This window comes from Nomascus leucogenys, chromosome 16, assembly GCF_006542625.1.
Source record: "Nomascus leucogenys isolate Asia chromosome 16, Asia_NLE_v1, whole genome shotgun sequence".
NCBI lineage: Eukaryota > Metazoa > Chordata > Mammalia > Primates > Hylobatidae > Nomascus > Nomascus leucogenys.
In genome coordinates, this window is record NC_044396.1 from 92,282,398 (window position 1) to 92,301,951 (window position 19,554).

At 45.5% G+C, this 19,554-nt stretch overlaps 1 protein-coding gene across 6 annotated transcripts in view; it reads right to left on the bottom strand.

Annotated features, from left to right (window-relative positions):
* Nucleotides 1-19,554, bottom strand: part of TRAPPC9 (trafficking protein particle complex 9) — a 724,494-nt gene that overhangs the window by 562,684 nt on the left and 142,256 nt on the right. For all 6 annotated transcript variants that reach the window (XM_030795379.1, XM_030795381.1, XM_030795380.1 and 3 more), the window contains 2 exons: nucleotides 14,965-15,091; nucleotides 4,259-4,404 (listed from right to left, as the gene is read on the bottom strand). In XM_030795379.1, the coding sequence (XP_030651239.1) occupies nucleotides 4,259-4,404; nucleotides 14,965-15,091 (273 nt within the window). The remainder of the gene's footprint in view (nucleotides 1-4,258; nucleotides 4,405-14,964; nucleotides 15,092-19,554) is intronic.

Here is a 19,554-nt window from a genome sequence, read left to right on the forward strand (position 1 = left end):
CACAAAGACCTATCACAAATGACAGAAGGCCTTCAACCCAACACACTCAAGCTGAGGCCAGTGTTGCAGTCATCTTTGCATGGATGTAGCTCAGATGATGGCCACACCGGCCAACACACAAAGACTCATGAACTATTCCAAGTTAAAGTGGAAAATGGTCTCAAACACTGCCCTCAAGAGTCTCTTCATCTCTAAAACCCTATGCCACCTGCTGTGATGATACCTCCCCCAATTATACACCAAGGTTCATTTAGAGAGACTGGAAATTTAGGTTAAAGTTATGTGATCTGTCAAGCCTCTGGGCAAGCACTCACTGATCAGTACACTGCCAAAAAGATATTAGAAGCTATGGGATATAAATTACATTTTCCTACCAAACAAATAGTGTGCATTTTGGCTGAAACTTGCATTATATCACAGAAAAAAAATCTTACATCATCCGCTGAATTTGTCCTCAGCCCAGATGAGCAGGTACTTCTTACGACAGTGAGAAGCCATATTATAAAGAAAAAAGGCCCTGGGCATCAAGTCCTGCAACCTGGCATGGAGCCTGGGGGCTGTCATTGACAAGCTATCTGACCTGGGGCAGGTACTTACATTCGTTCAGTCTTAATTTTCTCATCTGCAAATAGGGAACACAATAATGCCTGTAGCTTCAGCATCAAATAGTTTTGAGAATCACTGGATGATGTTTGCTTAAGCCCTCTTCAACAAATGCAGACTGTAATTTTCATAAAAGGAATCTTCGACAATGTCTTTTTGTTTTCTGAGGTAGGGTCTTGCTCTGGCACCCAGTCTTGGCTCACTATAGCCTTGACCTCCTGGGCTCAGGTGATTCTCCCACCTCAGCCTCCCAAGTAGCTGGGACCACAGGTGCCCACCACCAGGCCTGGCTAATTTTTCATATTTTGTGTAGAGATGGGGTTTTGCCATGTTGGCCAGGCTGGTCTCGAACTCCTGGGCTCAAGCAATCCACCCGCCTCAGCCCCCCAAAATGCTGGGATTACTGGCATGGGCCACCACACTCGGCCAACAATTTCTTAAAATTGAAAAGGAAAAGCAGAGAGGCCGGGCCTGCAATCCAGGCCATCAGTGGCACAGGGCCCTGCACCCTGGCATCTGGGTTCATGCTCTGCTGTTGCTGTCTTCAAATTCTTAGTGATGTTTGAACAAAGGCCCTGTGTTTGCATTTTGCACTGGGCCCCACAAATCACATGACCCATCCTGAGAAGTAGAGTCTCACACCTCCAGTCTCCTAAATCACCTCTAGAAGTTTTTCTCAACAAAAGGACTGAAGGTTTCCTCAAAAGTTCTGTAGGGGAGATAGCTCATCACCAACCCCGAGAAGAACACAAAAAAGCAGCCAGAGACTCTAGAAGGTCCCAGGGGGAAGAGCCTGAGCACTCGCAGGACAGCAAGTCTGGGGCCAGGGGAGACAGAGGAGCCCTAAGGGTGGCCTGCCTATCCCCATGGAGCTTGGAAGACGCCCTCCAGAGAGGAAAGGTGGAGTTCCCACAGGAGGCCAAAACACAGTGAGGATGGGATTTGTACAGCTCTCTCCTGCTTACCTCAACACACGCTGGAGCACATCTGGGGCCACCATCAGGCCCTGCCTGTCCATCCACCACGTCTACCCAGTGCCTATGCTTCCTGTCACCTCATGTTCTCCAGATCAGAGAAGCAGTGGCAGGAGAGACAAGGTTGGGGTGTCTTTCAGAATCAATAGACTAAAAATGGCATTTTAAAAACGCATACACACACACACGCATACACACACATACACACACATGCATACACACACATACACACACGCATACACAAATACACACACATACATATACACACGCATACACACATACACACACGCATACACACATACACGCACATGCATAGACACACACGCATACACACATGCATACACACAATATACATGCATACACACATATACACCATACACATACAGCATACACACATACACACGCATACACACATACACAGCATACACACATACACACACGCATAACACACACATACACACATGCATACACACAATATATACATGCATACGCACATATACACATGCATACACACATACACACACAATATATACATGCATACACACATATACACATGCATACACACATACACACACAATATATACATGCATACACACATATACACATGCATACACACATCTACACATTCATACACACATACACGCATACACACATACACACACGCATACACACATACACACACATAACACACACACACAAATTCTACAGTAGACTATATAGTTAGTGCTCACGTTTTCAGAAATTTTCCAAAATACAGTATTGACTGCAGTTTTTCAAGGGCATGACCCCACGTCTCTTTATTTTCTTCTCATTCTAACAGTGAACAGCTAGAACAGCTGGAGCCGCTCCTTGCAAAGCCCGCACGGCTCCTCAGAGGGAGGCTGCGTCTGAGCCTCCAGAGGGCTTCTCCAGGGTCTGCGGGGCCCCCACCCCACACCCCACTCCCAGTTAGCCCAGTGTTTATTGTTCATTCAAGTTCAACGTGTAAGTAACCAGGTACCCCTGCTGGCAGGTGTACAGTTTTAGAGACCTTTTATTCACATTTAGTCTCGATAGTCAACTTCTCGTGTTTGTGTCTTGCCTGCATAAACTAAACAGAAAAACCAGCCGAGGGTGAGGACTGTGGGGTCCAGGTAATAGGTCTCTCCCACACCTACTGTGCACGTGACAGGAAACCACAGGGTACTAACGGGAACAGGACACGTGGTCTGTGATGTGAAATCAAGCTTGTCACTAACTGAGTAACTTTTAGTTACTTCTAAAAGTCGTTTCTCTGAGTTTGTTTCCTCATCTGTAAAAGGGAGATAAAAATGAAATCTCCCCAAAATACTGGAAAAACTAAATAAGATAACATATGATAGCCTCTTATAAAGCACAATTAGAATAAAAGAAATGATTACCATTTTTAAAAGCACAAGGTTCTTTGAGTACTCCTACCCTAGTTATGCCCTTTATCTCAGCAAACAACTTTATTTCCTCTGAAGCACTTTATTTTTTAAGGCATTCATATAATTTACAAATTGTTAATGAAGTTTATTATGAGACCCTTACAGAAGCTAAGAAATCCTAGAGCTAGTAATATATGAGAAATGCTCATCAAGACGATGTGCTGGCTGGACACAGAGGTCCCCACCTGTAACCCCAGCTCTCTAGGAGGCTGAGGCAGGCAATTCACCTGACCCCAAGAATTCGAGACCAGCCTGGGCAACATGGCAAAACCCCGTCTCTACAAAAAATACAAAAATCAGTGGGTGTGGTAGTGTGCACCTGTGGTCCCAGCTACTCGGGAGGCTGAGGCAGGAGGATCAATTGAGCCCAGGAGGTTGAGGCAGCAGTGAGCCCTAATTACACCACTGCACTCCAGTCTGGGTGACAGACCTAGACCCTGTCTCAAAAAAAAAAAAAAAAAAAAAAAAAAGATTATGTGCTACACGTAATGCTCTTAATTGTCCCTTCTGCCTTGAATTCCACCATGCCTTGCCAGGAACATGAAACGTACAGTGAGATGTAGGTTCTCCTGTGAGTTCTTGGACGTGACACTTAAACGTCCTGAATCAGGTTCCCGGTCTATAAAATCTATAAAATGGGATTCATAATATGTACCCCATCCATTCATTCATTCTTTCGTCACTGCTCCAGGTGCTGGGGAGACAGCAGCTGCACACAGCCTGACAGAATTCTGGGCTTCAGGTGATACTGCGGGACAAAGCAGTCTACATCTCCAATTATCACTCTTCTGTAGTTCACATAAGTCTCAGTTAACAAAAGTCTTAGATGAAATAAATTTTTTAAAATCAGATCTACGGGCAATTGCCTACCAAAAGGAGCAAATCAAATAAACTTCCATGACAGACTGCACACACGCACACACACACACGTGTGCACACATCCACACATGCACATACACGTAAACACACATATGCATGCATGCACATATGCATGCACACATATATGCACATGTGCAGGCATACACACATATGCATGCATGCATGCATACATACACACAGGCGCATGCATGCACACATACACACACATATACACACATGCATGCGTGCACACATCCATGCACGCACACACACGCACATGCATGAACTGGCTCAAAATTCTGCTCTAAAAATCTAGAAAAGCCATTGGAAATCAGGTGGCAGAGCGCGGTGGGAAAGCCAGGATCGACGTCCTACCTATTTTCTTGTTCCGCTCTTCTCCACGGTTGTGTGCGATAATTGGTGAATAGATGAAGGGACTTTTGGTTGACACGTTCTGACCCAGCAAGCTTTTCATTTTGTGTGGCCGGAGGCTAGCAGGAAGGTTCAACAGTTTCACATGCCTGTTGTTTCAAACAGAACACAAATACTTCAACTGTCTGGGTAGCGTGGTTTCAGGATAAACACAACCAAACAGGATGTGTTAGAAAAACAGTAAATCAGTCAGAAAGAAGATAAATGGAGGGAGGAAGAGCACTCCGAGGCAACAGGACACACCAAGAAAGTGTTGCAACAATAACTCAAGACTCTCCCAGAGAGGGGAAATCACTCCCTGGAACTGGGGGAGCAGCCACTTCCCTCTGGGGACTCCTGAACTGGGCCCAAGGATGGTCTGGAGTAAGAAAGGCCAGCTTGAAATCTCGCTGCACACTTACCAGCTGTGTGCCTTTGGGCACGTGCCTGGCCATCTCTAAGACATAGGTTCCTTGTGCATAAAGTGCAGATGGGGCCACCACCTTCCCCAAGGACCCGTGGGGAGATCCAGCTAAAGACTCCTGGCACAGGGCCCACTGCCTGGTAGAGGATGGCTCTTCTCTCTCTGCCTCTCCCTTTCCTGAGGGACCTGCCCACAGCAAGTGGAAGCTGGACCCTGACCCATGGGAAGAGATGGCACCCATGAGAAGGTCAACAGCACCCTCTGCTCTACTTGCATGCATGACTGCCTCTCCAGCTGCAGCATCTGTATCTGACATTGCTTGCCACAGCATCCCAGCTGTTGATGTCTGCCAATCTATACTCATGCCTGAATTCATCCAGCTAGCATTAAGATAAATTTACCAATCCATGGAGCCTGAGCATGATCAGGCACTGTGCTAACCACTGCATATGTATTATCTCACTTAAACATCACAAACACCTTCTCAGTTTGGGTACTAGTACTATTGTCTCCATGTCATCAATAAGGAAACTCACACAAGACGGACTAAGTATATTGCCCCAAATCCGATGGCTGGAAAGCAATAGCAATAGGTGACACTATGCTCTTAAACCACAGCACTAGAAGGTGCTGTCACCCTTGTGACCAGTTTGGGAAGATGGTGGTTAAGACCTGGAACACTCCTGGACGTCAGACAGAAAGGACAAGGGGTGGAGGTGGGAAAACGGGAAGACTGATAGTGACACTGATCGTGATGAATCTACATGCTCCCCACCCCCCGCCTCCCAGCCTCCGAAGGAAGGTGAGGCCACCTGAGGAGCTCTGGCCAGTAGGTTGTGAGTGGGAGCCACCGAGGCCTCTGTAAGACACACACTTTAGAGCAACGGGCCAGACTGCACAGCCATGGCGATCCTGGAGGCTGGACATTGAGAAGGTGGAGCACCAGACAGATACGGCCTGGAGCACGGAGCAACCTCCCAGAGCTCAGCTGCCCCGGAGAGCCGCCCAACCCACATCAAACGTGTGCGAGTAAGGTAGAAACTGTTGTTACAGTAAATCACGAAGATTTCAGGATTAATTGTTCTGCCACAGTGCACCCTAATCTATACTGCGTAACAACGACTGCCTTACAAAATCCACAAAATCACCACCTCTCTCAGTGAGGAGGGACCTCAGATGCCTCATTCCATCCTGCCCTGTGCAAAGCATGCCTACAGCACTCAGCAGACAATCCCCACCAGAGACCCACATCCCAGCCCCGGAGAGCCTGCCACGTGCGTGGTCCTCACCCACCACCCTCAGTACAGCAGGAGATGGTGCTAACCCCGTGCCCTCCAGACCAAGAGCACACCCAGCACGTGCTCCCCAGCTCCCTTCGCGTTGTGTGTGCCCTTCATTGTGCCTTTATCATAGCGGATCAGAACCATTTCATTTTGTATCTGTTTCCACTCAGCTGTGAGCCTGCTGAGGACAGGGGCACCAGGGCCTTATCTGTCTCTAGCTGCAGAACTAATAAAAATTGTACTTGGCCTATGAAGCTGCCAACAGTAAAGCAGAAGTCCAGGGATAAAGGGTCCAAGACAAGGAGGATTTTGACAGATTCCATCTGGAAACTGCTGACACCGTAAAAACCTGACTTCCCTCAGGAGCAGCAGCCGTCGGGGCCACGCAAAGCACGGCAGAGCGCTGATCAGGAACGCGACGCCAGACGAACTGGTCAAGAGGAATGACAGTCAAAAACCACTCACCTTTTGTTTCTCGGTTTTTAATTCATCAATCTTATTCACAGGGAAACGTATCCAAGAAGAGATGGGTGGGGACTACAACTGGCCTCAAGTGCCTCGTGTGTGTGACAGCGTGGAGGCTGCTTGCTCCGAGTCCGGAGTAACTGAGCTAGCTGGAAAGGGCGACCGCGCCAGCTGTAGTAGCAAGGTGGGGCCAGCCGCTCCCATCCTGAATGCCGCTATACAATTCTTACCAGCTCCAAACAGCTCTGGGGTAAGAAATTCTTAAGGAAGGTTATGGCTTGGCCGCTAGACCATGTATGGGAGAAAATCCTGGACGGTGGCACGAACACAACCATGGAGGCTACATCCTGATTGGCGTCTGGGAGGCCGAAGCACGACCCTGAATTTGGGCCTCTAAACACCTCTCTGAATAAATGCCTAGAATCCTTCCTCACACGGTAGAATTAAAAGTTTAAGTTTTAAACGTATCAAAGCAACTCGAAGCTCACTCTGACTAGAGGATTTGGGTCTTTGTTCACGTAAATGCCTTCATTGACCCTCCTCCAGGTTGAAGGAGCTCATTGTTAGCTCTAAAAAAAAAAAAATATTCAATGAATCCCACTCCCCCATCACTGCCCCCAAATTAAAGACTCACTGGTTAACTGGAAATGGCACTGAAACTCTATTCCACTTCCTTAATAATAATCCAGGACTTACAGTGTGTTCATAATCTACACGCTTACTAGGGGCCTGATAGTCTACTGTTGGCTACTGTGTACACACCGTATCATTTTTGCGGAGAATTCCACAAGTCAGGAGAAAAGATCACTTATAGTTCTATCAGAACCATCCTCTGCTTTAACTCTGGGCAACAGCAACAGGATGTGGGCTTGGCCGCCTCCTGGCAGATGAGATCATGCTTGGCCACTACCATCTCTTCGCAATTAGCCTTGGGCCAAAAGTGCATCTTAGGCACTCAATAAATATTTTATTAATTGAATTTTGGAATACAATTAAAATAGGGATGTACTTTGGCTCCTTTTTCATTACTTGCATCATAATTACTTGAAACCATCTTTGGGTGAGCCTAGTTCATGCTCCCATGCTACACAGAACAAGTAAGTATTTTCCTGTAAATTGCTAAAATAGTTTTATTGTCAAATACTATGAAAGGCCTCAAGGGAAAAGAAAATGGCTCTGATCATCTATTCTAAGACCGAAGTCATAATTATGAGCCATCCCCAGCAGTAAATTCGTTTACGTTTAACGATTCTATATAGCAGGTCTGATAATTTACTCACCAATGTAGACATTTTTCAACCAACTCATCCTGTAACACTAACAGGAGCTTTAGTCTTCAAGTGTACATATTACTGAGCTCTTCTTATGTCATAGGGGTTGACCTGCAATGCCTGACTTAATTTTTTTTTTTTTTTTTTTTTGAGACAGAGTCTCGCTCTTGTCACCCAGGCTGGAATGCAGTGGCACGATCTTGGCTCACTGCAACCTCCACCTTCTGGGTTCCAGCGATTCTCTTGCCTCAGCCTCCCAAGTAGCTGGGACTACAGGCACCCACCATCACGCCCGGCTAATTTTTGTATTTTTAGTAGAGATGGAGTTTCACCACGTTGGCCAGGCTGGTCTCGAACTCCTGACCTCCAGTGATCTGCACACCTCTGCCTCCCAAAGTGCCAGTATTACAGGCGTGAACCACCGTGCCCGGCCCCAATTTTTTTTTTTAATTAAACTGGTAAAATCCATGTTTCCAGGCATAGGACATTGAAGTGTTTGGTTGATATATGAAGACAGTCCTAGACTTGTTTCCTAAGGAAGCACCTTGTCCTAGTCCATAGCTACTGCCCAGGCCTCCCTTCAGGTGGAGATGAGGAACAAGGATTTAGGAAGAGGGGGACAACCCTACATGTGATGTGGACATTTAACTATGCACACAGATCCACTGCAGGCCTGCCACGGACCAGGTGCTGAGAGCATTAACAACACGGACCCGCTCCCCTCGGTTGGCGTCGGCAGACACCTACCAGCTCTTCTTGATGCCTGAGAACATAACTCTGGATTCTCTGTTGCCCAACTCCTGCCAAAAGCTCACTTATGAGAAATGGCATTCATGAAGGAGTGTGTGATGCACAGCGGCCCACCCGTTATCCTAGATGCTGGCAGCAGGGGGGCTAACGCAAGCCAGGCAACAGAGGGTCACACCGCCCTGTCCTCTGGGGGAGCCACCTTCATCCCCTGGTGCTCCGGCCCCATGCCCTTAGCGTGCGTTACCGAATGCTAACAGCAAAACAACGTCAGACACCTGCCTAGATCTTCATGGGGATGTTGCTGAGCATGCTACTCGAAACATCAGAACGTTCTCTTCGAGAGAATCCACTAAAGAGGTTTCCCTCCTCATTGCTGGGAAGAGATGCATTTCCTCAGTGTGACTGATACACGCCTGTTCTTGAGACGGGGGGCTCTTGCAGTCAATCACGCTTCCTTCTTGTCAGTTACCTCAGAATCATGCTCTCTCCCACCTCCAGCCATTACGTAGGACATTATGAATTCCAGGTACTAACAGAACTTGTCACTTTAGTTTTCTATCCCACTGTTACTTTCCCTTCACTCTGGTTACCTTAACTTTTTCTTTTTTTTGAGACAGAGAGAGAGAGAGAGAGAATCGCACTGTCACCCAGGCTGGAGTGCAGTGGTGCGATCTCCACTCACTGCAACCTCCGCCTCCTGGGTTCAAGCAATTCTGGTGCCTCAGCCACCCAAGTAACTGGGACTCCAGGCATGTGCTACCACATCCGACTAATTTTTTGTATTTTTGGAAGAGATAGGGTTCCGCTATGTTGGCCAGGCTGGTCTGGAACTCCTGAGCTCAGGCAATCCACCTGCCTCGGCCTCCCAAAGTGCTCATATTACAGGCGTGAGCCACCGCACCTGACCCAGGAATTTTTTTAAATAACTAAATAGCTACATATCTGCATTTCTTAAGGGAGTGATGGAACTAATTCATTTGATTTAATTTAACATGTAGAAACAAAAGTAAAAACTGACAGGGAATGGTAAGGTGACATCTAATTAGAGGCAAAATTCCCCGAAACCTCTATAAGAACTCATGTCTGCAAAGAGGCTTTCTGCTTACAAAACAATTTCCCAAACATTTCATTTGATCCATGCATGGGAGGTATGTCTCATCAACCTCAGTTCAAGAAGAGGAAGTTAAATCGTTTGTTCAAAGTCACACAACTAACTGCACAATGTGAGATAGGAATACAAGACTACTGAACAAAAGCCAGTGGCTTTTCCAATTTTACATGAAGGGGGTTTATTGGTGCTTGGCGTAAATATGTCAATGCATTTTAGTTACTATCCTTCCTTTCTGAAACCTACAGAGATGCATACACATCAGTATCCCTCACACATCATCATGGCAGTCTTAGAGGAGGAAGTGGCGTACAGTCTTTTCTAGAAGTATGGCCCATGGCATATCTTGGGGGAAAAAAGATCTTGCTTTGACAAGAAAAAGAAAAGTGCTGGAGGCTAAAGAATTACAGAGGCCAGGAGCGGTGGCTCATACCTGTAATCCTAGCACTTTGGGAGGCCAAGGCGGGTGGATCATAAGGTCAGGGGTTTGAGACCAGCCTGGCCAACATAGTGAAACCCTGTCTCTACTAAAAATACAAAAATTAGCCAGGCATGGTGGCACGCACCTGTAGTCCCAGCTACTCGGGAGGCTGAGGCAGGAGAATTGCTTGAACCTGGGAGGTGGAGGTTGCAGTGAGCCTAGACTGCGCCACTGCACTCCAGCCTCGGCAACAGAGCAAGACTCTGTCTCAAAAAAAAAAAAAAAGAAGAATTATGGAGCAAGGACATCACATCTGTCCTAATTCTCCCTACTTTCAAATGGCAAAAACTTAGGAGAAAGGCATGAAAAGCGAATCTGGCCAGCATATTAAAGTGTGCACATTTTTATCTATGGGTGAAAATTAGTCTCATATAAAACATGAGCCTATTTATTAGTAAGAATAGAAGCATATAACCAGCCCTCTGCATCAGAAAGTGTCACAAGTCCAAGGAAGAGAACATGCAGTTCATAAAGCGTGCACTTGCTTCAAGGTTGCACTTTTCCAAGGTATGCTTTCTGACTTGGGAAGGGCAGCTATTCATCAATGCATTATCTTGACTCATAAGCATTACAGGTCACAAACCAAAACCAGGACTTTTGATCTGGAGCAGTGTGGTGGGATGAGTGGGCCTTGGGTGTCATTTGCTATTGTGTCCTTATCAGTTGCCTCTTAACATCCACGTGCCTCTTCTCCTGTGCCCAACTATTCCTAGGTTTTGCTTTAGGGGAACTATACATGGTCTCCTTGCAGCCATGTGGTTTGCAGGGACTCAGTCCAATCTGAGTACATAACTCCATGAGGGGCAGTGAAAAGCAAAAGGACATTGTCCCCCTGAAAGAAAGCAGTGTTCCTTTACAAGTGTTACTAAAAGGCATCTGCTCTCTTTTCCTGGACACAGTAGCAAGAGGATGTGAGGCCTGGAGCTGATGAGCCACTCTGATAGCACCTGGGGCCTGCAACTAAAGTCAACGCTGCAGAGGACAGAGCTCGGAGGGAAAGAAACCAAAGGACCAAAGAAACCAAAGCTGGTTTCTATCAGCTGCTATTACAAAATATTCTAAGGGATCCAACTATTTACTCATTCAACACACAAGGTCACCTGGGGGCTACAAAGACAAAGAAGAGAGAAGGACCCAAAATGTCAACAAAGATGCAGAGTCAAGTTCCATAAGCACTACAGGAGAAAGATATGGCATATAGTGTTGGCTGGCTGACCAGGCACGAATTTCTGACCCCGTTCTCCATTCCCCACCTATATCACAGATTCTAGGAAAGCTAAATATTTATTTTCTCAGCCTGCCTTGCAATTAGAGATGGTCATGAGACACACTTCCTGTTAATGAGACTGGGGCAGAAGCCTACTCGAATCTGTCAAGAACATTTTTGCTTCCCTATTAAGCAAAAGATAGACATCCCTAGACCTGCTCCTTCTCCCATCTTTCTGCCTTGGATGTAGATGTGTTATCTGGAGCTGCAGCAGCCATCTGGTAATCATGAGGTAAAGGCAGAGTTACAGAGAGGCCACCTGTTTCTGGCTTCTTAATAAACTAGAAAAATAACTTCCTGTTGACTATCTGCTATTAGGTCTTCTGTTCTTTACAGCTGAAATAATTCCTAACTTACAAAGAAAGTATAGTCATTTCTACCTGGGTGGCTCTGGAAAAGGCTTTATAGAAGACATAATCCTTGAACTAAAATCATGAAAGATGACTAAGTGTCGTCAGGCAGAGCAGGGAAGCACAGGCATTCCAAGCCAGAGATAAAGCCTAAATGAAGGAACAAAACCAGGCACACATTTGGCCCACTCTTAAGTATTCCCACAAGGGAAAGCAGGAGCATAGGACCAGGGAAATAGGGGGCTCACAATCAAATCTGGAGACAGGGCAGGCCACAGAGGCCCTGCAAGCCATGCAAAGCAAGTACATTACAGTCTGTTCTCTAAGCGGTGGGGAGCAGAGTAGGCTATGAGATTCTCCGGCTCTCCAAATGTTCCAAAGACATTCCCTTTCATTTGACCAGTCGTACTGGTGTTCCGTGGGTTTACCACACTGAATCTCAGGCAGTTCTTCTTCCCAGTTTTCAATGAGACCAGGTACGATCCACGTGAGGAAGGAGTCACCAGGACACTTAGGGGTTACTTCTCTAGCTAAAGTCTTCAGAAAACCATCACGAATATGTTTATGCAGATGGTGGGTCATATATAAAATCCGACTTTTGAAAACAGCCCATAGCCAGGCATAGTGGCTCACACCTGTAATCCCAACACTTTGGGAGGCTGAGGTGGGCGGATCATGAGGTCAGGAGTTCGAGACCAGCCTGGCCAATATGGTGAAACCCCGTCTCTACTAAAAATACAAATATTAGCCAGTCGTGGTGCCATGTGCCTGTAGTCCCAGCTACTCAGGAGGCTGAGGCAGAAGAATCACTTGAACCCGGGAGGTGGAGGTTGCAGTGAGCCAACATCATGCCACTGCACTCCAGCCTGGGCAACAGAGCGAGATTACACCTCAAAAAAAAAAAAAAAAAAAAAAAAAACAGTCCATGACCACACTGGGCAAGAACAATGGTACCAGGATGCCAGGCAAGACTCAGCTAACTGTTCGCAGGGAGCTCTGCCACAGGAGCCTCAGGACCCTAACAGAGAAAGAGACACGCTGCCAGGAAAGGGATGTGCACAGAAGATTCGGAAAGCAGCGCCTGCCCAAATGGCAGACTTTGACACTTTCACCCAATCTGCCTTTTGTAATGTTTTAACAGCCGAGGGACTAAAATGCGAATGTTACAGTACTTTTCAATGTGCTGTTTGAAAACACAGGTGAAAAAATGTCTCCAAGAAGAAAACTAAAATGTACTGAGCGCTTCCTAGGCGCTAGGCACGGTGCTCTGTGCTTTCGTGTGCCTCTGCTCAGCTGAAACAAAACCAAACCACCCTGTGTGGGGCAATTTTTAAACCCGGCTTAAAGATGAAGAAAACGAAGTGTAAAGAGACTGCTTCTTTACCAAGGCCACACACAAGTGAGAGTCTTTAACCCACGGCCTCTCACTTAACTCCAGGGCTGCCTGGCAGGCTGTGAGGAGAACAAGCATGCTTCTTCCTTGGTTCCAATGACCTGCAAGGACCAATCATCCCCAGCTTCAGGGACAAGAAGCCTGAGCTCCTGGATATCTACACACAGCACCAAACACCCAGAATGTTCTGTAAGCTTCATAACATTCTACTAGGCAAAGTTTTCTAAATTTAAAAATGATTCAAGTCATGATGTAAATATAAAATTATTAAGAAAGGCTTTTCTAGACCTTAATCTTTAAAAAATGAATCATGCCCTTAATCCCAAGTCAAATGCGTTCAGCTCTAAGTCTTAGTCATAGAAAAGCCTCAAAGGCCCCTTTGCTCCACAGCCTGCATCAGTGCTGAGCAAGCACTGGGCACTGCAGAGCAGCCACGCCCTTCCTGGGCCCTCCAAACAGCGCTGTTGCAAGTCCGTCCCTCTGGACATTCTGAGGAGCAGCCAGAACAACTTCTCAAGCCACAGCCACGCCTTTTGGATGCTGCTCCTTGCAGCTCTGACTGATGAACAATCTCAGCAGTGCTCTTCAGAACACCTTAAAATTCCAGTGTGGCCTGCCAGGGGCTGCAATGCGCAGCAACCCTTTCTGCCCCCACTTCTCGGGAGCACACAACTCTTTGGCAAAAAGAAACCATTTCATTTGGCAGCACTATACTTGCCTTCCAAGAATGCAGGGAGAAAGAAAACTAGCATTTCTTAAGCATCATACACATGCTTTTACATGTTACTTCATTGAATTCTCATAATAGCTTAATGCTATGGGTTTTCATTCTTAATTTTGGGGGCCCAGTGGGGAGATAAGCAAACTGATACCCAGGAGGTTAAGTGACTCATTCACGGAATGCAGCAGGCCTGTGAGTCAAAGCGAGTGCATGGCAAGACTGAGTGAAGCTGGGGAACAACAGCCAAGCCAAGAGTGTTTTGAAGATATTTAGCATCTTCATCACACCGAATCCTAAGGCGACAGCACTTCCACTCAACAGCAAAATGTCAAATTCAACTGTTTCTTTCCAGTCTTCAAACAAATATTTCAGAAATTCAGAAATCACCTCACAAGATTAGTTCATAAACCTTTTGCAGGTCCTAAGCCTTCAGTGGTGAAGAAAAAACAAAAACCTTTTGCAAGGACCCACTTTGCATGTGCCAAAAGGTCTCCACTCTAAAATCTCACACTCTTAGGAGTGACAGTCACACAGAAAGGACAGCACATGGCAGCAAATCCTGAGAGAGTGGTGAGCAATGGGTGCCAAGGAAACTCAGGGAGCTCGCCTCTCAGGAAAGGTGTCCTGGAAATGCAGCTGAGGATGAGCGTGAAGGAACAAGGGAGCACAGACAGAATGAAGCTGGGAGAGGAGAGAGCCTGCCAGGCAGATGCAGTGCAGAGCAAAGGCGGGAGCTGGCAGGCGCTTGTGTGGGTGAGGAGCTGCCCTATTCCCGTGTGGCTGGGGTGCATGGCCTGCGGAAAGGGAAACGACTGAAAACTTCCACGGAGAAGATGATGTGGTCAGACTGGTTTCCACCACGGTGTAGTGGTGGCAAGGCAGGCTTTGGAACCAAGCAAGGCTGGGTGCAGACATGACTCTGACATTTAGTGGGCACGGAACTGCAGCAGTTACGGAATGTTGCTGGCCCTGACTCTCTTATCTCTAAAATACTTACTTCCATGTCTTAGGGCTGCTTTCAAGTTTAATGAGATGATGAACCCGATACACAGCCAACAAAAAATGGGAGCTCTTCTAAAGATCTCTGTTCACAATCAGACTAGAGGACGGTGTCCCGGAGGGCAGCCACCTTTCCGGCTCTGCAGGGCCCGTCTCACCTGACGATGGGAAGCTTGGTGAAGGGCACCGGTGGCAGGGTGAGGCCGCCAGGGAGGGCGATGGGCTCCATGGTCCCAGGACACTTGGATGTATAGTTCTCTAGGCTTTGGGTCACATCTTTCTTTTCTGAAGAGAAGATGAAAACAAAATAAAGAATTATTAGGCAAAAGTCAAAGTGGCTGGCTTTCATTTTACTTGGGGCATTTCATGACAGTCCAATGAGTCCAATCTTCTGACAGAAATGAAGGGGCAGTGAGCAGAAGAGACCAGAACAAAGCAGAAGCTATATTCCACTTATTCGAGAATCACCAGCAACTGCTTCTCTTAAGGGCCTGTGGATAAAAGGGAAATTAAGTTAGTATCCTCCAGGAGACTTCCATTTTCCAAGAAAAGAAATCCTTATCAAATTTCAAGAAAGTCTGTAAGCAGGACTAGAGAATCAGTATATTTTATAACTTAACGATACTTTTTCAGCAATTACTAGGTAATTACCAAGCAAAATGCCAGGACCTGTCTGTCCCTCAGGAGTTTGTAATTTATCTGTATGACAGATACTTAGGCAAATAATTACAAATCAACATTTTTGATGCAAATATAGAGCTTTGTGGGAAAAGACTATTGTTCACCATCCCGCCCCCATCCCTTTCACAAGGAGGGAGGAAAAGAGGACACAGGCGATAATCATGTCCGCTTCCTGTCCATGGCACACTCTAGACAGGCCACGGACACAGACCCCTTCTCACCCACAGCACGACAGAGCTCAGGAACACCTGCTGTGCTCTAGGACTCAGGCTGGCTCAGGAAGGCAGGCACTCCTGTCCCCACTTTGCAAATGAAAAACCTGAGACCAAGTGAAATTAAGCAGCTTGTCAAGGATCACGTACTTGGCCTTAGGCCTGTGGTTTTCTCACTAGAGTGTTTTAAAGAATTAAGGAAAGGATGGGATTATGGGAGGGGTGTGAACAAGGGAGTCCCTCCTTGCAGCATCTACCTTCTCTGTGAAATACCAAAGTGACTGCTGATGGGGACGACAGAGGACTTGGAGAGAAGAGCAGCAGAGGGGCATGATCACCAGGGATGAGACCTAGAACAGTGAAGTCAGATCCGACTCCAGGAGATGCCTTGGTCTTTCCCTATCTACTGTGCTACCACCTTAGGGGAAGTCCTTCAACCTTTCTGTATCTTGTTTGCCTGCCGTAAGAGGAGTGCCTATATCAGGAATTACTAAGGATAAATGAGATAATACATTAAAAAAACAGTGACTGGCAGATATGGTGCACTGAATAAACTGAAATGATAATAACCATTATCATCATTATCATATAGCTGCACTGGAGTGGACAAAGAGCAGGTAAATAGCTGCAAAGTGAAGCCAAGTGCTCCACTGAGGCTGGTGACCATAAATAATAAATATCAAGGCAAGGACTTCATAGAGCTCAGGCACATGAATTAATTGTTAAACTGCTACCACAGGAATTTTCTGTGCCTACGCATTCTTCTTTTTTTTGAAACAGGGTCTCACTCTGTCACCCAGGCTGGAGTGCAGAGGTACAATCTCAGCTCACTGCAACCTCCGCCTCCCAGGTTCAAGCAGTCCTCCCACCTCAGCCTCCTAAGTAGCTGAGACTACAGGCATGTGTCACCATGCTTGGCTGATTTTTTAATTTTGGGTAGAGATGAGGTCTCACTACATTGCCCAGGCTAGTCTCGAACTCCTGGGCTCAAGTGATCCCCCTTTGGAAGGCCTTGGCCTTCCAAAGTGCTGGGATTACAGGCATGAGCCATCACATCCAGCCTGCATCATTCTTAGGAAGCCAGAGAGCAGAGCAGAAAAGTGACCAGAATTACTTTTGAATACAACATAACGATGTTAATCTGAAACATGAAAAAAGCCTTTAAATAACCAAATCATTCTCGATCTATAAAAATCTCCCAAAGGGCTCCAGCTGATATCATGTATATTATCTAATTTGCCTAATGTTAGGCAGAGCACTTATGGTTGAGGTATCCTATTCAGTTGAATTCTACCACCCCATATGCACTCTCGGTAAATGCTGCTGAAATGAAGAAGGAAAGGGATCTATTTGTGGTATTTCATGCCACTTGCACTGTTATCCAAGAAAGGAAAGGCACCACAGTGTATCATTCGGCTAAGCTCTGAATGGCATTTCTAGACAGAAAATGACGTATACACTGAGTAGCAAGGGGGAGGCTGCTTCACCGCAGCGTGGGCTGGCTGTGCCATTTCATTCGAGAACCCCCGTGTTTGTGCTTTAGGTCTGGTCACTATGTGCTGTGGAGGAATTTCCTATGTAGGGGTACAGCCTGGCTGTGAGCACTCTCAGAGCTTTGTGGAAGGCCAGGTTGGGGGTACCTCAATATTCACTTATTCCCCTTGAGCGTAGCAGGGCACACCTCTCAGGCTGTGCCTGGTGACTCCCTGAAGGGAGTCAAATGCTAATCTTCTGCTGGGGTGGAAAAGGGACCATCACCTGCTGCAGGGGCAGAGGCGATCTGTAGACATGTAATCAACCATAAATGATTTTCAGCAGCACCTACTGCCATGTGGTGCTCCTGCTAGGGACAGGGAGTGGGGGTTGCTTCTTGGCTTTCCCCTACTACCATACGACCCCATCGCCATTTCAGTGGGGTTTCTAGAGTCAAACGCTTATGCCCAATTGTCTGCATGGCCCATCCAGTGCAAAGGCCCCATCCACCTTCTCCTAAAGGATTCAAGTGTCAGCTATAAATTGCTGCCAGATCTATTTTTCATCAGGAATTACAAACTGGTGATTTTCTAATTCTCTAATTCCTCTGCACTTAGAAGCTAGAATTTGTTTATAAGGAAGGATTTTTTCCTCATCAATCATTTGGTTATCCTGGAACGCAGACAACACAGACATCAATAAATGGGTGAGTCTTTCCCTTTATTTACTGAGTGGAGAACTATTGCCCTATGAAACTCCAGTAATGACCAATGCGTTGTTTTGTTTATTGTTTAGTATCATTATATACTGATGGATTTTTATCTGTTTGATGTTTCCATTGATTGTTATCACATCCTTTTTTATTTCTAATGGATACATAATTGTACATATTTATGGGGTATAGTATGATGTTTTAACACATTTATTGTATAACAATCAAATCAGGGTAATCAGCATATCCACTGTGTCAAACATTTATCGGCTCTGTGTGATAAGAGCATTCAAATTCCTCTCTTCTAGCTCTTTTGAAATATACCTTTTTGTGAACTATAGTCACCCAACCGTGCATTAGAATACCAGAACTTACTTCTCCTATCTAACTGGGGCATTGTATCCACTTTCCATCCTCACCTCATCTCCCTTCTCCCAACCATCCCCAGTCTCTTCTAACCTCTATTCTACTAATTCCATGAGACAAACGTTTAAAAATTTCATACCTGAGGGAGACCACGAGGGATTTGCCTTTCTGTGCCTGGCTTTTTTCACTTAACATATGGCCTCCAGGTTCATCTGTGTTGTTGCAAATGACAGGATTTAATTCTTTTTTATGGCTGAATAGTATCCCACTGTGTATCTATACCACATTTTCTTTATCCATTCATCTGCTGAATGGCACTTAGATTGATTCCATATCTTGGCTATTTGAACAGTGCTGCAATAAATGCAGGCATGCAGTCACCCCTTCGACACTGACTTCATTTCCTTTGGATATATGCTCAGTAGCGGAATGGAAGATCATACGGTGGTTCTATTTTTACGTTTTTTGAGGAACCTCCATACTGTTTAACATAATGGCCGTACTAATTTACATTCCCACCTAACAGTGTGTAAAGGACCCCTTTTCTTCACCTCCTCACCAACATTTCATCTTTTGACTTTTTGATAATAGGCATTCCAACTGGAGAAAGGTGATCTCTCATAGTGGTTTTGATTTGTATTTCCCTGATGATTAGTGATGTTGAACATTTTTTCATATGTCTTTTGGCCATTTGTATGTCCGTTTTGTTTTTTTGGTTTTGTTTTTTTTTTTGGTGGGCATGTGAGATTATAAGGGCTGATTTTGAGAGATAAATTAAGTTCAGTTTCTCTATAAATTAATCATTACTGTCAAAGGCACACTGATGCAAGACCAGCATATGAGCCCCTGTGTCAGATTAGCAAGGTTTTCTTGAAGCATTAACCAACTCCTTAGTAAAGGTTATAAAGATTATAAAAAGCTTATGAAAGTTATAACTTATGTTCAAGATTAAAATTTTATAGTTTATAAAATTTTGAAAAACAAATTTAATTGGTTTCATGCTATTTTATTAGGACATATTGTTTGGAAAATTAAGGCTTCTTTCTCAAAGAACGAAGGTTTTCACCTTTTTAAAAAAATCCTTGAGTTATTACTTTGGTCAAATGAATGACTTATTTTACAATGATCTGTGATATAAGTGTTTTAAACCTTTGACCTTTCCAAAATCAAATTATAAATTATGTCTTTTTCTGAACTAATTAATCCTTTAAGATACTAGGTTCCCTAAAGTCCAAAAGTGACATAATTTGTCTTATTTGGTATAAAAATTACATAGGAAACACTGTCAAATATGAAATGGTGTT